The 19,720-nt window shown below is 36.0% G+C and overlaps 1 protein-coding gene across 1 annotated transcript in view; it reads right to left on the bottom strand.

Annotated features, from left to right (window-relative positions):
- Positions 1-19,720, bottom strand: part of TTN (titin) — a 322,989-nt gene that overhangs the window by 79,266 nt on the left and 224,003 nt on the right. The window contains 36 exon segments of the mRNA XM_051986127.1: positions 70-499; positions 1,160-1,350; positions 2,078-2,386; positions 2,497-2,796; positions 4,626-4,919; positions 5,011-5,295; positions 5,390-5,686; positions 5,901-6,200; positions 6,338-6,640; positions 6,955-7,317; positions 7,416-7,682; positions 7,685-7,717; positions 7,823-8,122; positions 8,516-8,794; positions 8,901-9,206; positions 9,299-9,495; positions 9,593-9,698; positions 10,257-10,556; positions 10,749-11,048; positions 11,140-11,255; positions 11,819-12,005; positions 12,109-12,405; positions 12,495-12,782; positions 12,878-12,999; positions 13,352-13,529; positions 13,638-13,785; positions 14,745-14,896; positions 15,065-15,349; positions 15,471-15,585; positions 15,677-15,864; positions 16,138-16,440; positions 16,556-16,858; positions 16,952-17,221; positions 18,248-18,514; positions 18,614-18,738; positions 18,859-19,267. Coding sequence (XP_051842087.1) covers positions 70-499; positions 1,160-1,350; positions 2,078-2,386; positions 2,497-2,796; positions 4,626-4,919; positions 5,011-5,295; positions 5,390-5,686; positions 5,901-6,200; positions 6,338-6,640; positions 6,955-7,317; positions 7,416-7,682; positions 7,685-7,717; positions 7,823-8,122; positions 8,516-8,794; positions 8,901-9,206; positions 9,299-9,495; positions 9,593-9,698; positions 10,257-10,556; positions 10,749-11,048; positions 11,140-11,255; positions 11,819-12,005; positions 12,109-12,405; positions 12,495-12,782; positions 12,878-12,999; positions 13,352-13,529; positions 13,638-13,785; positions 14,745-14,896; positions 15,065-15,349; positions 15,471-15,585; positions 15,677-15,864; positions 16,138-16,440; positions 16,556-16,858; positions 16,952-17,221; positions 18,248-18,514; positions 18,614-18,738; positions 18,859-19,267 — 8,913 coding nt within the window.

The raw sequence follows: 19,720 nt of genomic DNA, 5'->3' as shown, positions 1-19,720 counted from the left end.
GTTGCTCACTAAATAACTGTGCCCCTTAAAGACATACCAATTATCTTACACAATTCCAAACATACTTACATATAGGGTCTCCTGCTACAGCGGGATCTGATGGTTCACTGGGAGGGCCAACTCCAGCTGCATTTATTGCCAGTGCTCTGAATTGGTATTTAACACCTTCAATCAATCGTGGAACATTAAATTCCACACCTTTCAATCCTGTTTTTGTTATTGGTGCTCTGCTAACACGTGACCAATAGGAGCCTCCTTCTTCTCTCTTCTCCAACCAATAGCCAGTAATTGGAGACCCACCATTGTCCAAAGGAGGTGTCCAGCTCACCAGCATTGATCCTTTGGTACGCTCTAAAACTTTGGGTTTTCCTGGAGGTCCAGGAGTGCGATAGGGATCTTGAATGACCACTTTATCAGATTTGCATTCATCACTAGTTCCATATTTATTCACTGCCCTTACTCTGAACTCATATTGACCATTTGGAATAAGCTTCCAGACCTAGAAGACAGAAAATTTGTGTGTGTGTTTAAGCATTATATTGAATTCAATTCAATTCATATTTTACTTTTATAACTTAGAAGTAAAATGCCAGATGATTATCTTTGCAGGGCCAACATACCCACCAACTCTAGCAATCTGTTTTGCAAGCCTAGAAATTAAGAATAATTTTTACATTTTAAAATACATTAAAATTTGTTTTAAAATGTTAAAACACTTTTTGGCCCTTAGGCCAAAACTGGCCCTAGGGCAGTGGTTTGCTGACCTCAGACCTTTTGGATCTCTGTTAGCATCTTGGGCCAGAAGTTAAATTTTTTATATAGATAGTAAACTATGAACAGCAAAAATAATTATATGTGACAAAGTGAGGAAAGAGGAAGTCATACTTTAACAAAAAGTATTTGTATTTTCTATGCTTTATTCGTATTTTCTATGCTTTCTGGCTTATCTCTAAAAAAGGGATGATGTCAAGAGCTCTTATATAAACTTCATCTTCAAAGAATATTTTAATAGCCATATATGCATGTTACTCTGCTGCTTCAATAACAAAATTTTTTAAATTTTGAAGGATTAATCATTAAATTCTAAGGGACACTAGAATGTCACTTGCTTAGCCATTAGTAATTTAATGTATATGAAATGGTGCCCAGAAAGGCTTACCCCATATCTTCTTTCTACTGCAGTATTGGTGACCTCCTCCCATTCAGTTTTCTTCCTACTCGCATCACGCTTGTCAATGACATAATGGGTGATTTCACTGCCACCATTATCTAGAGGGGCATCCCATGTCAAGTAGCAAGATTCAGCTTTGATATCAACCACAGCAAGGTTTCTTGGTGGAGATGGACGATCTGAAAGAAAACATTTTAATAATCATTTATTAAATATTTAACATGTGCAAGACATTAGGGATACAATGACAAAAATGAAAATGACCTCTACAAACATACATTCTAATGAAGGGTATAACATATGCATGTAAAACTATGCCCTGGTAAAATTCTTCCTCCTTCAGAAGGGATTCCTTTTGGGAAGAATTCCACTTGTTTTTGGTGGTAACAAGGAAGTTATCTTTCCCAGATATCAGCTGTAGTTTATCCAAATGAGAGGCTGAGGACAAAGATATGGAGGCATTCTCTAACGTGGGACAAGTTCATTATCATTCCTGACATTTCCACAGGCAGTTGAGCTGCTCAAGCCTTAAATACTTTCCAAGGCAAAACATTATTACTGAAAGGACTTCCCATTGATGTTTTATTTTTGTTTTGCCTCTTCTAAACTTTTATTTTGACTATAGTATAAATGGGGCACACTATTAAATATGTAATTAAATGCAAAATATATAGAAATAAATAAAATTTAATTCCAAGCTCTAGAGAGAGTCATATAACTGATGAGGAATGGAAAAAGGAGTCATGAAAAGGTAGGAGTTGTGGCTTTGAAGGAAGCTAGGGTCTCTGAGATAGAAATCAGACCCATGGACCCATTTGTCTGGGAGATGGCAAGTAAGATGAGACAGAATAAACTATAGAAATGGCCATCAAATTATCTCTTGACATTCCAAAGAAAAACACTTACCATATACTTCAACATGAACATTGCGGAATACTGTGCCAAGACGATTAGATGCAGTAACGGTGTAAGTGCCTTTGTCACCTCGAACAGCCTTGGGAATACTAAGTTCTGTCTTAGCTTCACTTCTAGATACTTCTTCCTTGGTAATCTGAAGCTCATCTGTGGGCTTTTCAATTACTTTTTCATTCTTGGACCATTCAATCTTAGGCATTGGAAGGCCTGTCACATCTGCGGGAATGTTAACAGGTTCTCCCGCCTTCACTTTGATAGTATCTCCTCTGACCTTGAGTCGCAATTTAATAGTTGGGGGAACTGGGAAGGCAAATAGGAATGTGTAAGGAGTTTTGCTTACTTTGGAGAATAACCAAAAAATTAAGAAGAGTTTATGAACCAAATTATAAAACTGTACTGAGTGACCATACCTTCATCATCTTGTATGACTACATTAAGAGGCAGAGATGGTTCACTTTCACCAATGGCATTGACTGCTTTGACACGGAATTCATACATTTGGTGTTCATCCAGATTTTCCACCAAGAAAGATGTGGTTGGGCAGAGTCGTTGGTTAACTCTTTCAAAATCGGGTTTGTCATGTCGTCTCTTTTCAATAATGTATCCTTGAATAGGACTACCATTATCAGTTCGAGGAGGTTTCCAGTCAAGAGTGATAGTAGATTTAGTCCTTTCTGTGTATGTGAGCCTCTCAGGTGATGTTGGAGGACCTGGAACCACAAGTAGGTTAAAATACCAAGCACAGGATATGGACTCATGTATATCAAATAACATTTTAGTTCGCTTTAATTTGGTCTATTAACATATGTAATTTCTTCACTATTATATTTACTCCTGAGTTTTTCCAAAATTAATAAACTAGATTGATGATTTAATGACCAAAGCAGTTAGAAAAATTATAGATATTTTATTTTCTTAAAAACTGCACATATCAGCTTAGGATACTAACAAAAAAGAAAAGAGTCACTGGGATATTTATGTTTTGCTATGCAATTTGGATTTTTACTGTTCCTGGAAAATTTTTGGTCTTCATAAGATTCAGTGAAGGAAGATTGTATAGTTCTCTGAATAGTTAGTATCACTTTCAAATAATTCAATTATATATATATATATATATGCTCCTACTATGTCTTTTACATTTTTTTGTATCTCCCATCCTTAACACATGATGGTAAATAATAAATGCTTATTGACTAAAAAAAGTGCTATGCTAAGCACAAATACAAAAATGTAACAGTCCCTAACTTCAAGGAGATTACATTCTACTGGGGGAAGACAAGTAGTTACGTATATAAGCTATCTTACTTTTCATAATTTTGAAATGTGTATGGATAGTGAATAGTATCTATCTATGATATATCACCTGCAGTTTTAGTATCCTAAGATCATATATTTGGAGCTAGAAAAAGCTTTAAGAGGTCACTGATCCAATTTCCCCATTTTACAGAAGGAACTGAGGCCTAGACAGATAAAGTGACTTGTACAGAATCACACAGCAGGAAAGAATCTAGGGCAGTATTTGAACTTTCTGTTTCTTGATCCCAAGACCTCTATGAATGCCTGACAGGGAAGAAGAAAAAGAATGAATGACTAAGCTGCATCTAAGTGAAGCTAGTTGCTTGTCACATGTTGATTATTCTTTGGTGCATCTGGCAAATGTTCTGAATCTGCAATGGAGAATCTTGGATAGGATGCAACAAGAATAACTGGATGAATCTGTGGCCTTCTGGCTGGAGGTACTCCCTTCACTAATACAAACTGCAAGATCACTAAGTATTCAGGTGATGTGTTTGATCGTATCTTGACCTAAGTTCTCTGAAGAAGCCTTCTTCCATAATAGTCAAGGCTTAGATTTGTCTTCTCTACTTTTTTACTTTCTAGGAGGAGCCCCAGATGCTCTTGTAAGGGAGAGTTTTCTTCAGAGATTTTGATTTGGAACATAATCAAAGTATTAATGACCATTGTCATGTATGTATGTTAACAGCATGTTTTATTTCTACATTTTATATTATTATCTAACAGTCCCTATACACCTCCCAATGTTAGCCTATTCTTAAAGTGAGGGAGGTTTGATTAGATGGAAAATGGGGTTGAAAGAAAATGATACTGTCAGAAATCTGAATTTGAGAAAGAACCTCATTGTTGCATAATAAGCTCCTGTTCTCCCTGAATATGCACTGGATATTTTTGAAAATTATGTTAACTCTTTAGGTTACTAGAATGATATGGCTAATTAGCATTCCAATGTATTCTACTGGCTCATAGAGTTAATTCAGTTTCCAAAAGTACTCCACATACTCCTAGGGAACTGCTAGGCATCAGAAGAATATATTTTGCTATTTTATAAGGTTGTACAAATTATGATTACTTTAAAACAGTTATTTTGAAATTATGGCAAATATAATGAATTAACTACCAATAGTATTATGGTCCTATAGAAATTCTGACTGATGAAGATTTAAAAACATAAAGCTAACTAATGTGCACAGAAGCAAAGATTATTCGATTTATTTCTATTTATAAAGAAAAAAAAATTTACCTAGTGGATCAACTGCAAGGATTGGTCCTATTTCAACAGGTGGGCCACAACCAAACTTGTTCTTAGCTATAACACGGAACTTATATTCTTGTCCTTCAAGAAGACCTGTGATATCACATTTAGATCGCTCTGTCTCTATTGGTTGTCTCCAAGTGTGCATTTTAGCATCTTTTCTTTCTATAATGAAGCCTGTGATTTCACTGCCTCCATCATCTGCTGGATCAGACCAGTTAAGCAGACACATCTTCCTGTTTGTTACAACAGGTTTAAGGTCAAGAACTGGACCAGGAACATCTGAAAAAGAAAATATTTTGCATAAGAAAAAAATGGGGAAAATGTATATAGAAGAATTTATCTCTAGAAAAATCCATGAAATATTTCTTACCGAAAACTTCAACTCTGGTTGCTGCAAATTTGGAACCACAGCTGTTGGTAGCAGTGATCACATATCTTCCATGATCTTTTCTCAATGCATTTTTGATAATTAGCTCAGATTTAGTTCCCACATTATCTATGACAACACGATCTTTATCCAGTTCTCCTTCTTCTATGGTCCATACTTTGGTAGGAATGGGGCGTCCAGTAACAATAGCTGGAATTTTCAGAGTTTGCCCAGCCATTATCTGGATTCCAGCCTTGACAGCAACATCCAATTCCACATGTGGAGGTTCTGTTGGAAGAGAACAATGACACATGAAACACAGAAATTTCACTCACCCATAGGGGAAAGAAATTCTGAAGTTCTGAAGAGGAAGTGTTATTACCTTGAGGTTCAGCTACTGTGACAGGTTCAGTTTCCCCAGGTGGTCCTTCACCTGCAATATTGACAGCACTCACACGAAGTTTGTAGTCAGCACCTTCTCGGATCTCTTTGACTGTATACTGGCGGATCTTGATCATTTTCTCTGTACAACGTGACCATTCATTCGTACCAACCAATTGCTTATCAACAAAATAGCCGATGATTTCCCCACCACCATTGTAAGCTGGGGGTTCCCATTCTAATTCAATAGTAGTAGTACTTGTGTCAGTCACTCTTGGAACTGGTGGTCCAGGTGGTGCTAGAAAAGGTACAGTTATCAAAACTCACTAATTGTTTTAAAGCATTTTCCTATGTTGTATTTATTTACACATATATGGTTTTTATATCCACATATTCATATGCAATATTATATAATACATTATATGTGCAAATTTGTGTGTATTTACTCCCTTCTCCCCCTACTCTACTTCCTCCCCTTACCTCCTTCCCTAGTTGAATAAGAAATTACTTACAAATTGGATCCCTTGCTGTTTGGGGATCAGATGGTGGACTAAACTTTCCAGGACCAGCTGCATTTTCAGCACATACTCTGAAGACATAGGTCAATCCTTCCAAAAGACCATCCACTTTAGTTTTCAAAGAATTTATAAGACTTCTATTGACACGAGACCAGTGAGTACTATTGACCTCACGTTTTTCAAGCCAGTAGCCTATGATGGGGCTTCCATTATCTTTAGGTTCATTCCATTTTACTACCATGCTATTACTAGTAACCTCTTCAACAAGAGGCTTATCTGGTGCGTCAGGTGGTTCTGAAACACAAAACAAAATAAAAATTACTTATGACATCACTGATATTTCACAAAGAATCAATTTTACTACCTAGATCAATTAATGCTAATACCAAATATATGGTAAGAATAGCAGATAAATACTAATAAAATATTACCAAATGGATCTTTAGCCAACAGTGGTTTTGAAACACATGGTGGTCCTGGTCCAAATCTATTTTCAGCCCTCACACGGAAGACGTATTCTTTTCCTTCAATCAGTTTAGGTACATTATATTTGCAGTGCCGGAGTGTGGAAGTAACTACAATCCAGTCTGCATCAGATTTTGTCTTTTCTTTCTTTTCCAAAGTATAGTTTATGATTTCACTGCCACCATCATCAAGTGGAGGTTCCCATTTACAGATGACTGAATTCTTTCTTACATCTTCAAATACAAAGTTGATTGGAGGCCCCGGTGTATCTAATATTTAAATTGAAAACAAGAATTTCAAATAATTTTAATAAGTGACTGCAATCACAACTATAATTGTTAGCTTATCATTTGGGCAATAAATCCTTTATCCCCAATACCTGCTTTCAGAGAATAGTGCTGAAATAGTAGGAAGGCTTGAGTAGAGTGTAATTTGATTTTTGCAATCATTTTAGTAGAGAAATGAGATTGTAAAAATTTTTTTCTCCTAATCACTTCATGACTGAGATTATTTCTCCATTGGTTACCTTACTAATTTTTGGTAGAGATTGCCAGTTAGAAGAATAGCACTTTGAAATGCCTACCTAGCACACTGACGACACAGGGAGCTTTGGCGGTGCCATGATCATTTTCCACTTTGATCATATACATGCCATGATCAGGTCGAAGAGAATCACGAACACGTAGCTGAGATTCTCCTTGTTTGCTGTTGTCAATGCTCAAACGTTCTGTCAGAGGCAGGACGAATGGTTCTTCTTCTTGAACTTCACCTTTCTTCCTCCTAACCACTGCTGCTGGACGCCTTTTAATTTCCTCTGGTCTAATAACTTCCTCATCCTTTAGCCAAGTAATAGTTGGATAAGGTGACCCAGAAACAGTTGCATCAAGTGAGATTTCATCACCTCTTTTAACTTCAAGGCTTGTTCTCAGGATGACTTTCGGTGCATCTGTAATACATTTTAAAAAATATATAGTTTTACTTTTCATTGCAAATTTATTTTTAGTTTATAGTAGGGAAGACATAAATTCAACAAACTAAATTTACCAATAGGATCTACAGCTTTGACTGGAGGAGTGGCACGGGAAGGCTCACTGATGCCAGCAGCATTTTCAGCTCGTACACGGAATTGATATTCCTTTCCTTCCTCAAGGTCTTTCACTGTGTACGTTAAAACAGGAACCAAAAAGTCATTGCATCTCTTCCATCTGTCTTCTCCCTTAGCTATTTTCTCTATGATATAACCCATTATCTTGCTTCCTCCATCATACAAAGGTGGTTTCCATGTTAGAGTCATTGCCTTTGCCGTGGGGTATGAACCTCAACATCAACAGGTGGATCTGGGGGCTCTGTGGGATGAGAAGATTATATCATTTTAATAAAAAAAATCCATTTTGTTAAAATAAAAAAGGTACATCGAATCGTTTCTAGCACCCATCTGTGCCAAAACTTACGCTTTGGATCTTGAGCAATGACTGGATTTTTCAGTTCAATATATTCGCCTCCACCAATTTTATTCACAGCCTTCACTCGGAAGAAGTATTCACCATTTGGTATAAGATCCTTTACAGTCCAAGAGAGTTTGTTTTCACCAGACATCACAGGTATATATGTTCTCCTGCCAGCTTCTCTACGTTCCAGGACATAGTGAAGAATTGGACTGCCACCATCATATTCTGGAGGCTCCCATGTTAACTTGCATGAACTTTTGGTTATATCACTTGCTTTGATATCTTTGCATGGTCCAGGAAGGCCTATTTCAAATAATATTTATAATCATTATTATAATCAACATAGTAAAAATTGGAAATATTTTCTTAAAAATTGGAAATATTTTCTATGTGAATTCCTATATTCTAGAAAAAATACTTTCTCATCTTTATTGAGTTTTATTATTTCATTAAAATTAGTATATTGCTCATTACTTAGTAAAATAAGGTTTCTCTGACACAGTTTATCAAGTTCACTCTTTAGAACCTGAGAGCCTTTTGGGGGAGAAATAGCCTAAAGGGTAACTTGATTTGGGGATGGAAAGGACAGGAAGGACTAATCATTGTCAGAAAGGGAGCTCATTCATATTTATACTTCACACTTATTTTTGTAATATGCCCAGAATGTATGATGTTCTTTCAAAGAATGATTATTACCTATGACTTTGACATTGACAGAACCAGTTGTTGAGCCCAGTTTATTTTCAAGTGTAATGGTATAAACACCAGCATCAGCATGGACACTCTTGGGCACTTCAATATGTGCAGAGGTATAATCACTTTTCATTGTTAATCTGTCATTTGCTTTGAGTTCTTTGCCATCCTTATGCCAAGTAATGGTTGGGGCTGGCACAGCTCTGAAGGGAACAGGAATATGTAACTTTTCGCCCTCAACGACAACAATGTCATGAGTCTCCAGATCAATGGTTGGTCTGCCTGTAAAATAAAAAAGGAGAAAGAAGAAGAGATGACATTGAAAGACTCCAGTCTTGGAAAATCTGTATAATAAAAATGTTAATTATTATAGAAATGTCATAATTACAATCTGGGTCCTTGGCAACAACATTCTCAGAGATTTCAGATGGCTCACTGACTCCAACAGCATTGACAGCTCTCACTCTCAGAACATACTCCTTATCAGGAACAACACCTTCTTCTACTTTGAATTTCAGATCTTTCACTGGTCGAGAATTGACTCTCATCCATTTTTCAGTGCCAACTGGGCACATTTCAACATGGTATCCTATAATGGGACTTCCCCCATTTTTCTCTGGTGGCTTCCAAGCAATGGCAATGTGCTTTCTGCCAGCATCAGTTACATGCAAGTCAAGGGGAGGAGAAGGAACACCTAAAGAGAAAGATAATAGAAGGTTTCAACTGACTTTTTACAATGTCATTCTGAAAACTAGACTATGCAGATAAACATGAATAACTACTCACTTTGTGGATCTTCAATAGTAAGAATTTCAGTGGGTTCACTTGGATGACCAACTCCAGCTTCATTTTCTGCACGTACTTGGAACTGAACTTCTGTTCCTTCAATAACATCAGTTACTCTGAAATTACAGTCAGGTCCTGAAGTCTTTCCAGCCTTAACCCAACGAGTTCCTAATTTTTCTTTTTTCTCAATAATATATCTGTTTAAATAATAAAACATTTCATTAGTCTTAGGAAAATGGATTCTGTTTAACTTTTTCACAGAAATTTGACTTCAAACATTGGTCTAATTCTTGCCTCTGAATTGGTCTTCCACCATCATTTTTTGGTGGCTCCCATTTTAGGTCGACATGTCTTTTGGTCACATCAACCACTGTTAGGGCATAGGGTGGTCCAGGAGTGGCTAGAGAGAAAAAAAGGATGGGTGATTAGTTAAATGATCATTGAAAAAGCAATACTCTATGTTTCAAATATTAATTAGGTTTATATAATATCTACTGGTACAGCATCACCCAGTGTGGTAGGTCTTCATCAGAGGAGGTGCTGTGCTTTATGAGCAAAGTAGAATTGAAGTAGTTCAGAAGAAATATGAGATGGGCAAAGTTAGCGAACCCACCCCAAATATTCATATGGACTATGTGTTTCTGCCCCGTGGCATTCCAAGATCATTGTCCAGCCACAGTTGGACACAATGTAACCTGACTCAAGCAAAATGGTGTCATTTTGGTCCTCTTTGAGAATGAAGGACCACAATCAACCAATCAGCCATAATATATGATAATATAACAATATAATATAATACAACCTAACCTAACAACTATATAATTATTGTTAATTATATAATTATTATCTATCGTACACCAAAAATTAGATAATTATCAAGAATAATCAAGAAATCAATACAATGACATACTATAACTATTATTAATCATTAATAATAATATTAAATTAGAACACTTACTAAAGGTGTCTTTGGCTAGGACAGAATCTTCAATTTCACAATAATCACTCTGTCCTATGGCATTTTCTGCAGCAACCCGAAACACATATAAAGAACCCTCTGTCAGTGGCGTAACTGTGCATTTAGTATCCTTTACTGTTGTATCCACTGTTTGCCAGCCTTTGCGCCTCACATCTCTCTTTTCAACAATATAGTTAGTGATAGGAGAGCCTCCATCTTTCTCAGGAACTGTCCATTTTAGGTCTGCTGTATTTTTAGTGATGTTAATGACCTCTAGCCAGCGAGGTGGTGATGGGGGATCTACAGGAAGAGAAAAACAGAAAACCAAATTTAACTTAATTTGCTTGTCAAATGTTTAGGCTTTGCCAAAGAACTAGGAAACTATAAAATAATTTATGATTTAGAATTTATAAGAGCTTATAGTCTCTTTGTAGCTTTGTAAGTGATGTGTTTAATAGAAATGAGATGAAGTTACATTGAAGAAGTACTTACATAGTTTTTCCCTGCAAAGTACAGGATCACTTGGTTCACTGGGTTCACTCTCCCCTGCCTTGTTCACAGCTCTAACTCGGAATGAGTATTCTTGCCCTTCCATGAGTCCTCGAAGGAAGTGTTCAGTGGTTGGAACACCTTCAGCTACTCGAACCCACTCATCTGTTCCAGTTTTTAGCATTTCTATGACATAAGATTCAATCTTTGCTCCTCCATCATGTTCTGGTTTTGTCCAATTCAACAAGAGAGATGTTTTGCCTATATCTTTCACAGTTGGCTTGCCAGGGGGCCATGGAGGATCTACATAGACAGGAAATAATTATTTAGCTTTAAAGGTACAAGAATATGTATGAAACACTAAAATATGAACAAGTAACTTTATGCATAGTACCAATGGGATCCTTTATTAAGATTGGTTCAGTTGATCTGCTTGGTTTGCCAGGTCCAGCAAGATTTTCAGCTAACACACGGAATCTATACTTTTTCTTATTGGTGAGACCTTTTACTCTTTAAATTGAGAAAAAAAAATGTTAACAAATTATATATCAAAAAAGAGATGGGCTTATTTTATGTATAAGGTTTATTCATTCAATCTTTTAGATTTATAGATCAAACCTGTTATAATATATTACAATAGTATATAAAGGTTTTATGCTGTGTTTATTAGAAACTTGAAGTTGTTATCTATTATTATAGAGATGCTATCTGTAATTTGCCAAAGTATGCTATAATCTAATGATGGTAACAATGGCAGTAATATAATAACTCAAATTCTAAATACTTTAAAGTGTCTTGAAAACCCATATTCACTATTTAGTTGATAAACTTGTCTCTCAATGGAATAGATTTTAAACTAGTGAATCAAAAAACAAGTAAGAAATTATTTTAATATTAAAGCAAAACATAACAAAATCAGGTAAAGCAGTTAGGATAATAATGACAAGGATGGTTTTCAGTCTGTTAATATACTGTTATTTTGATGTAATTATAATAAACTTCTTTTAATTCTCAAAAAAGTTAAAAGAAATTATTGCTATTTTGACTAATTTATGTATTTTAAAATTTTATACCTGTATGTTGTATCCTTTATTGGCATCTTATTGCATTTAACCCACTTATCAGTATCAGGGTCTAATCTTTCAACCCAGTATCCAGTGATTGGACTTCCACCATCATCATCAGGCTCACACCATGTTAGGGTTACTGCATCTTTAGTTATATCAGAAGGTTCAAGGCGTGTTGGGGGACCAGGTGGATCTGTTTTGTAAAAGGACAATAATATATAATATTTCACCTGCACTTAGACTTGACCTCATCATTCAGGTCAATATTAAATGACATACCAAATACATTAACTCACCAAATGGATATTTGGCTACTATTGGGCTAGCCTGGACAGGCTCGCCAACACCATACATGTTCTCTGCTGCAACTCTGAAGAGATATTCTTTATTTGGTGTTAATTTAGTAGCCTGGAACTTTGTGTCTTTCACTGTTGACGAGAGTTTATGCCACACTTCACTATCTGTCGCTCTTCTTTCTACTACATAGTTTGTGACCTTGGAGCCCCCATCATCCCTTGGAGGATTCCATGTGAGAAGGCAGGATTCACTGGTAACTTCTGAAATGTCAAAGGCAGCTGGAGGTCCAGGCTTATCTGTGAAAGGCAGAAAATACACAGTGAGTTGTGCCTGCTGTGGCTTCATGAAGGAGCCTCCGCATCATTCCCATAAGCTATGCCATTACCTAGAACGTTGACCTCTACGACAGCAGTGGCACGTCCGCAGACATTGACAGCTTCAATGATGTAGGTGCCAGTGTCGCTTCTCTTGCTATCCACAATGGTCACCGTTGATTTTTTGGGAACATTTTCGATAGTAATTCTTTTGTCTTGTTTTAAAAGGATGTCAGCCTTTGTCCAGGTGATCTTGGGCTCAGGTTTGCCAGTCACTGTGGCAGGGAGCTCAATCTTTGTGCCAGCTTTCACTGTGAGTCCAGCAAGCAGCTTCACATCAAGGAATATTTCTGGGGCCTCTGTAGAGAAAATTGATATGTCAGCACATTCAGAGAAGAATTAAAAGAGAAGACATAGCAGGTTCAACTTTTTCTTCTTTTAGATAAGGACGTACCCTGTGAATCCACAGCCTGAATATCATCTGTTGGCTTGCATGGTTTGCTAGCTCCCAGTCTGTTCAGAGCCTTCACACGGTAGGCATACCACTGGCCTTCTTCAAGACCTGTCACTTCCATTCTGTTAAGTAAATACAGTTTTGAGTATTGCACCATATTTATATTTATAATATATTTATTTATAATAAGCACCATCATAATCTAAGTATTCCCTCCATCAAGTAGCTTACAAAAGCTATATAAGTCAAAGTATAAAATATTCATTCTTTAAAATCAAATTTGAATTGTTATATTTTAAATTTAAAAACATAAAAACAAAACTTTGAAAAATGAAGTATATAAATTTAAATCATTCAAAAGAAATAAGAATAAGTTCTTAATTAAAAAATAACAATGCTTAAATATTTCCCAAATAAAAGGCATTTTAGTGAACATTGATGAATATTTTTGCATTCTATAATTAAAAAACATACTTGGTTTCAGCAACAGGTTCTCCACAGGCTACCCACTTATCAGAACCACGAGGACATTTTTCTACTATATATCCTTTGATACGTGAACCACCATCATGTTTTGGTGGATCCCATGTTAGGAAAATGCTTTTGGCAGTTCGATCCCTCCATTTTAGATTTTCTGGGGGGTCAGGCACAGCTATAAATATAAGAAACAATGCCCATCAATATGACATAAGTACAATGTTAAAAAATTAGTTTTCTGAAGAAAAACAGGCAGGCTATAAAATATCACAGGGTGACTCACTCGCAGGAGCTGACATATTTACAGGTTCATCAACATATGCAGGTTCTCCAGGACCACACTTGTTGCGTGCACAAACTTTAAATAAGTATTCTTTTCCTTGGACAAGATCAGGAACAGTAAATTCTAGGTCAGTAATGAAGTCCATAACCTGGGGGAGAGGGGGAAGCAAAAAGGCATAATAAATTAGTCCTACAAAGTTTTTCCCAAAAGTGTTTTGAATGATTTTAGTAAAGTCATTCAAGCAGGAAATACTGTCATTTGTTTTATTTAGGGAAAAAAAATCCCCAAATAGGACAGATAATGATTACTAATAATATCTAGTGTTTCCATAGTGCTTTCAAAGATGTGCAAAGTGCTTTACATATATCATCTCATTTTATCCCCACAGCAACCCTGGGAGATAAGTGCTATTATTCTTCCCATTTTACAGTTGGGGAAAAATAGCAGAAAGTGGCTGTTACTTGCCAAGGGTCACAGAGCTAATAAGTATTTGAGTGTGGATTTGAATTCAGATCTTTCTGACTCTAGGTCCAAGGCTCTGATCTAGACTGATCTAAATCTTTATGATCCTATTTGGGTTTTCCTAGCAAAATCACTGTAGTGATTTTCCATTTACTTCTCCCGCTCATTTTAAGATGAAAAAACTCAGATAAATAGGGTAAAATAACTTGCCCAGGATCACACAGATAGTAAGTGATTGGAAGTCAGATTTTAACTCAAGATGATGATTCCAGACCTGGGTCTCTAACCACTGCATCACTTTGCTAACTCTGATGATGGCAATGATTTGCATTTAAGAACTTTTAAGGTTTATGGACTAAGAATTATTCTAATCAGGAAAGGAAGTTACTTATTTTCATTAAAACTCCTCCCCCACCCCCCCAACAATAGAAGAATCAAATCAGCTATGTCATTATCACTGAAAATCACATAAGACTTACAAAACCAGGGGCTACTCTTTTACTACATTAGAGGATATTGAATATATCTACAAAGTAATCTGTCTGAGAATAATATTTTCCAAAAAAAAATTTTGCCCAGTTAGATTTGTAGGATTTATTACTAAGCCTTCTTTGTGGAGACCATTTAACCAAGCTAAACACTCACTTTGGTCCATGTTTTACGACTGACTTCTCGTTTTTCAACAAGATATCCAGTCAGTGGACTTCCCCCATCATCATCTGGAGGTTCCCATGTCAAATGTACTGAGTCCCTGGTGATGTCTCCATATTTTAGTTCTTTTGGTGCACTTGGGCGAGCTGAGGAATGAATTCATAATTTGAGGTCATAAACATTTGGAAATATTGTAAAATTTTAAATATTAATAATAGTTCACTCATATAATACTTTAAGGTTTGCAAATTACTATCTGTTACATACACATACATATGCATATATAAATATTCATTAAAAATTTGGATCCTTACCAATCACATTAACATCAATTTCTCCAGAAATTGCTTTCACAGGATTTTCCAGTTTTAGTGTATAAATGCCTTTATCTGGGCGTTCACTTGGAGAAATGACCAGCTCAGCATAAGCAGATAAGGTCTTCATCTTCACACGATCACTTGCTTCTAAGACTTGATCTCCAAAGGACCAGGTTGCAGTTGGTCTTGGGTAACCAGTACTTGGCACAAGGATCTTGATTGGGTTTGGGACTATAATTTCCAGGCCATCTTTGAATTCACTTAAATCCATTGTTGGTTCAACTGCAAAGAGAGAAATTAATGTTACAAAAATTTTATTTTATTTTCTCTTACCACTCCAAAACACATGCCACATAAAGTTACAATATTGTTATTCAAATAAATTAAACATCCCTTCGCTTACCAAATGCATCATCTGCTGTTAGTGGTCCAAGAATATCAGTTGGATCTGAAATTCCAGCTTCATTTTCTGCAGAGACTCTATATAAATATTTATTTCCTTGTTTTAATCCAGTTACCTAAAAATAAGGATCCATCTTTGTAAAAACAACTTATCTTCAAAACTATGGAAATATGTCATGCATTTCTTTTTAGTTTGAAATTCTCTACCTTGTAAGTTAGCTCAGGCACAAGTTTCACATTACAACGAATCCAATTATCTTTTCCTTCTTCACAGCGCTCAATAATATAGCCCAGTATAGGACTTCCACCATCTTTTAGTGGAGGTTCCCATGAAAGCTGAACAGATGACTGTGTCTGGTCAGAATAACCAAGGTTGATGGGAGGACTTGGCCTCTCTGAAATAGAACCAAGAAAAAATTCATATGTAGAAATTTGTCACTTAATTTTATGATAGCATAGCTGAAATGGTCATATTATCCTCATATTCAGTGAAAAACAGGCTTACTAAATAGAAGAATTAAAAATATGGACACTTATGCCCTATATTTTAATGTAATAATTCTTCCTGACAGATGACTCAGTCCTTAATTTTTATCCAATTATGCCATATTTGGGAAAAATATCTAATTTCTGGGCTCCATTTAACAATTACTTCTCTATGTGCTCACCAATTGGATCTGCAACTTTCACAAAGGGTGTAGCAGCACTTGGTTTTCCAACTCCAATGCGATTTTGGGCTCTAACTCGGAAGCTGTATTCATTTCCTTCTACCACATCAGTGACAGTAGCAGAGAGGTCTTCAGCTCTAACAGTCATAGCTGTGTCCCATCTAATAGAAGTCTTGTCCCTTAATTCGATGACATAGTTTGTAATTTCACAACCACCATCATACTCTGGTGGTTCCCATGTAAGTGAAACACCAAACCTGTTTACATCAGTGATGGCTACATTCAGAGGAGGACCTGGAACATCTAGATGTTTCCCCAGGGGAAAAAAAAAAAGAAATAATTAACAAACTTTTCATTACATGGGGAGAAACTGAAAAAGAAGATAAAGTGATATTCTTCTCCCAAATCAATCACCTACCATATTTACTCCTTGCTTCCACAGGGTTATCTGTTTCCACTGGTTCACCAGTCCCAACTCTGTTTCTTGCACTTACACGGAACAGATACTCTACCCCTCCTTTTTGGAGTCCAGTGACAGTAAATTCACAGCTATCTGCACGGTCAGTTGCTAACACCCATGTCTTCCTCTTGACGTCTCGCCTTTCAACAACGTAACCGATGATTTTGCTGCCGCCATCACTTAGTGGCTCTTCCCAAGCTAAGCTCACTTCACCATCAAATGTTTCTGTCACTTCTAAGTTTCTGACTGGCCCTGGCACATCTGAAATTCATTGGAGGAAAAGAAACATTTTGAGTGAATATTCATCTTTTCTCATGCTTAGCATCCTCTATCCTCAATGGATCAAAAGCTTACCGATAACTTTGACGTTGATGAATGCTTCTGCTTTTCCGTGTTTGTTTTGTAACACAATTTTGTACCTTCCTTTGTCTGAATTCTTGGCTTCCAAGATTCTGAAGGAGGTCTGCTCAGCTGTGGTATCAACTGTTTTTGAAGATAAAGCTTCATTTTCTTTAAACCATTCAGCTTCTGCTTTTGGGTAGGCATCATAGGGTACAATCATTGTCAAAGGCTGCCCCACATCAACCACAAGATCCTGGTCGCCAGTCTTGATTTTAGGTGCAGCTAGTGAGAGAAAAAGAAAAGTAACCATTTTTAGCTTATTTATTTTAATCAGCTAGATGAGAAGTTCTTTACAATAAATCAGTAGCATACTTGGATGGATTTTTTTTCTTTCTCCAACCAAAAAACATGAACTAAGTGATTTATGATCATAATTTAGTTCCTGAGTAGTCTAATTTTGAATTATTATGAAAATTAAGAGATGGTGATGATATTTGAGCTCATATATTATGCTTAACTGGGTAGTACCTTGAAATAAGTTAAACATTTTATCAAAACATTAATTTTAGAAAGGATGACTCCCATGTACTTAGGTCAAGGTAAATTCTCTTTAGGAATTACTCTACGCAGATTTAACTAATATGTAATAAATTATGTCAATTCAATACTAAAGAGAAGTTTTTTGGAATGACATCCTTCAGGATATATTTGAATTTTGGTTCAAGGTTAGAACAAACCCAGGGAATCCTTCCATTTTCTTGGGTGGTGGCTATAGACAGAGGGCAGGAGGAGAGGCTCCTCTATATGTTTGAGTTTACTTCTGCTACATAGGATTTCCAGGGAGAGCAATCAACCAATAAGTATTAAGTGTCTCTTTTGTTCTTATCATATGCCAGATACAGTTAGGCATTTAAGATCAAAACAAAACAGCTTTTGCCCTCAAGGAATTTTTGAAATTGAGTCATTTTCAGTAGTATTTGACTCTCTGTGACCTATTTGGGTTTTTCTTGGTGAAGATACTGGAGTGGTTTGCCATTTCTTCTTCAGCTTATTGAATTGAAGGGGAAATTGAAGCAAATGGGGCTAAGTGACTTGCCCAGGATCACACACAGCCAGTGTCTGAGGTTGGATTTGAACTCATGAAGATAAGTTTTCCTGACTCCAAATCCAGCACTCTATGCTCTATAGTGCTACTATATCTAAGACATCATATCTAAGACAAATGATTCTGCTACATTTTTCCCCTATTTTTTTACATTGATTTCTTCTAATGAAGGTGAAGATTATTGTAAAATCAAAGACACTTACCTGCCAGTTCAAGTTTGGCTCTAGCTTCTTTATCTTTGGCAATAAATCTATATTCGCCTTGGTCACGAGGTTTAATATCACATATCTGTAATCTATGGATCTTCCCTTCACTCATCATCTGATGTTTGTCACCTTGGACCACAATCATATTATTTCTTAGCCATTGAACTTCCACCTTATCTTTGTTGAGTTCCGCAAAAAAGACAACATCAGCACCAGGAGCTTCCAGAATATCTTGGGGAGGTCTGATGATCTCAATAGGGATTTCTGAAATGCAAATGTGAATGATATTATTTCATTTATATTCTAGTTGACATTTATTCCAATCAATAACATAATTAAGATTCCTTTCAATTCTATACTCACCTTCAACAAAAAGTCTAGCCCTGGACTTTCTGTCTTCTACTCCACAAGCATATTCACATTCATCATCCAATCTGCAATCTTTTATAATAAGTCTGTGAATGCTTCCATCTTTTTCAAATGTATATCTTTGTAGGGGGGAAAGATCAAATAATTTGTTAGCTTTCATAATATTCATAAATATCAAAGGGATATGCAGAACATTTGAAATTTTATAATTTATGTATAATACGTGAAACTGTACTCACTTTTTGCCTTCTTTGATTTCTCGTCCATTTCTGTACCATTTAACATTTGCTTTCTCTCTGGAAAGCTGACAAGAGAAGACAGCGTCATCGAATTCAGTGACGGTCTGGTCCTCTAGATGCTCCACAAATTCTGTAGGTGCTTCTATAATTAGAAGCTCAGCAACAGATTTATCTTGTCCAGCGAAGACTGTGTATTCACCTTCATCTGGAAATCCACAGTCTTTAATGATGAGAGAATGCTTATATTTGTCAATTCGGTACAGAACACGGTTATCAAGAGGAATTTCTTCTCCATTTCTAGTCCACTTGAGAGTTACATTAAGTCGATTCACTTTGCACCAGAAAGTGACACTCTTTTTCTCCATTGTTTCAATGTCTTGTAGAGGTTCAACAATCCTGAGATCTTCCTCTGTTGCAAAATAGAAAAAAGTTGTGTAATGTTTATGGTTTCTATGATAGACTTTAATAGAAATAAGTTTAAATTATAGAACTATAGAATCTTAGCATGGGAAGAGAATGTAGCCATCATGTAGTATCGGGCAGATAGCAGTTTGATATTTTTATTGCCTTTCTATACTACAATTTAACTCTTTTAAAAGTTAACAACATGGTCTCAGAGAAAGAAGAAATGCAATAAAGCAGAGAACCTTCAACTTATCTTAATGCCTAATGGAAACGACTGTAATTTTAGGATCAATAATTAGATCATTTGAATGTAACCAAGACTAGGGAATGGGTAGGAAATATGAAGTAAAATAATAAAAACAGAAATTAAACACTTTGTCATCACAGAAGAATAAGATTTCTAAAAATTGTATATACCAAAGTCTGAAAATGAATATAATACAATAGTAGGAAATAA

Source organism: Antechinus flavipes, chromosome 3 (assembly GCF_016432865.1).
Source record: "Antechinus flavipes isolate AdamAnt ecotype Samford, QLD, Australia chromosome 3, AdamAnt_v2, whole genome shotgun sequence".
NCBI lineage: Eukaryota > Metazoa > Chordata > Mammalia > Dasyuromorphia > Dasyuridae > Antechinus > Antechinus flavipes.
The sequence above is the reverse complement of the archived record's forward strand: the minus strand, read 5'-3'. Positions and strand labels throughout refer to the sequence as shown.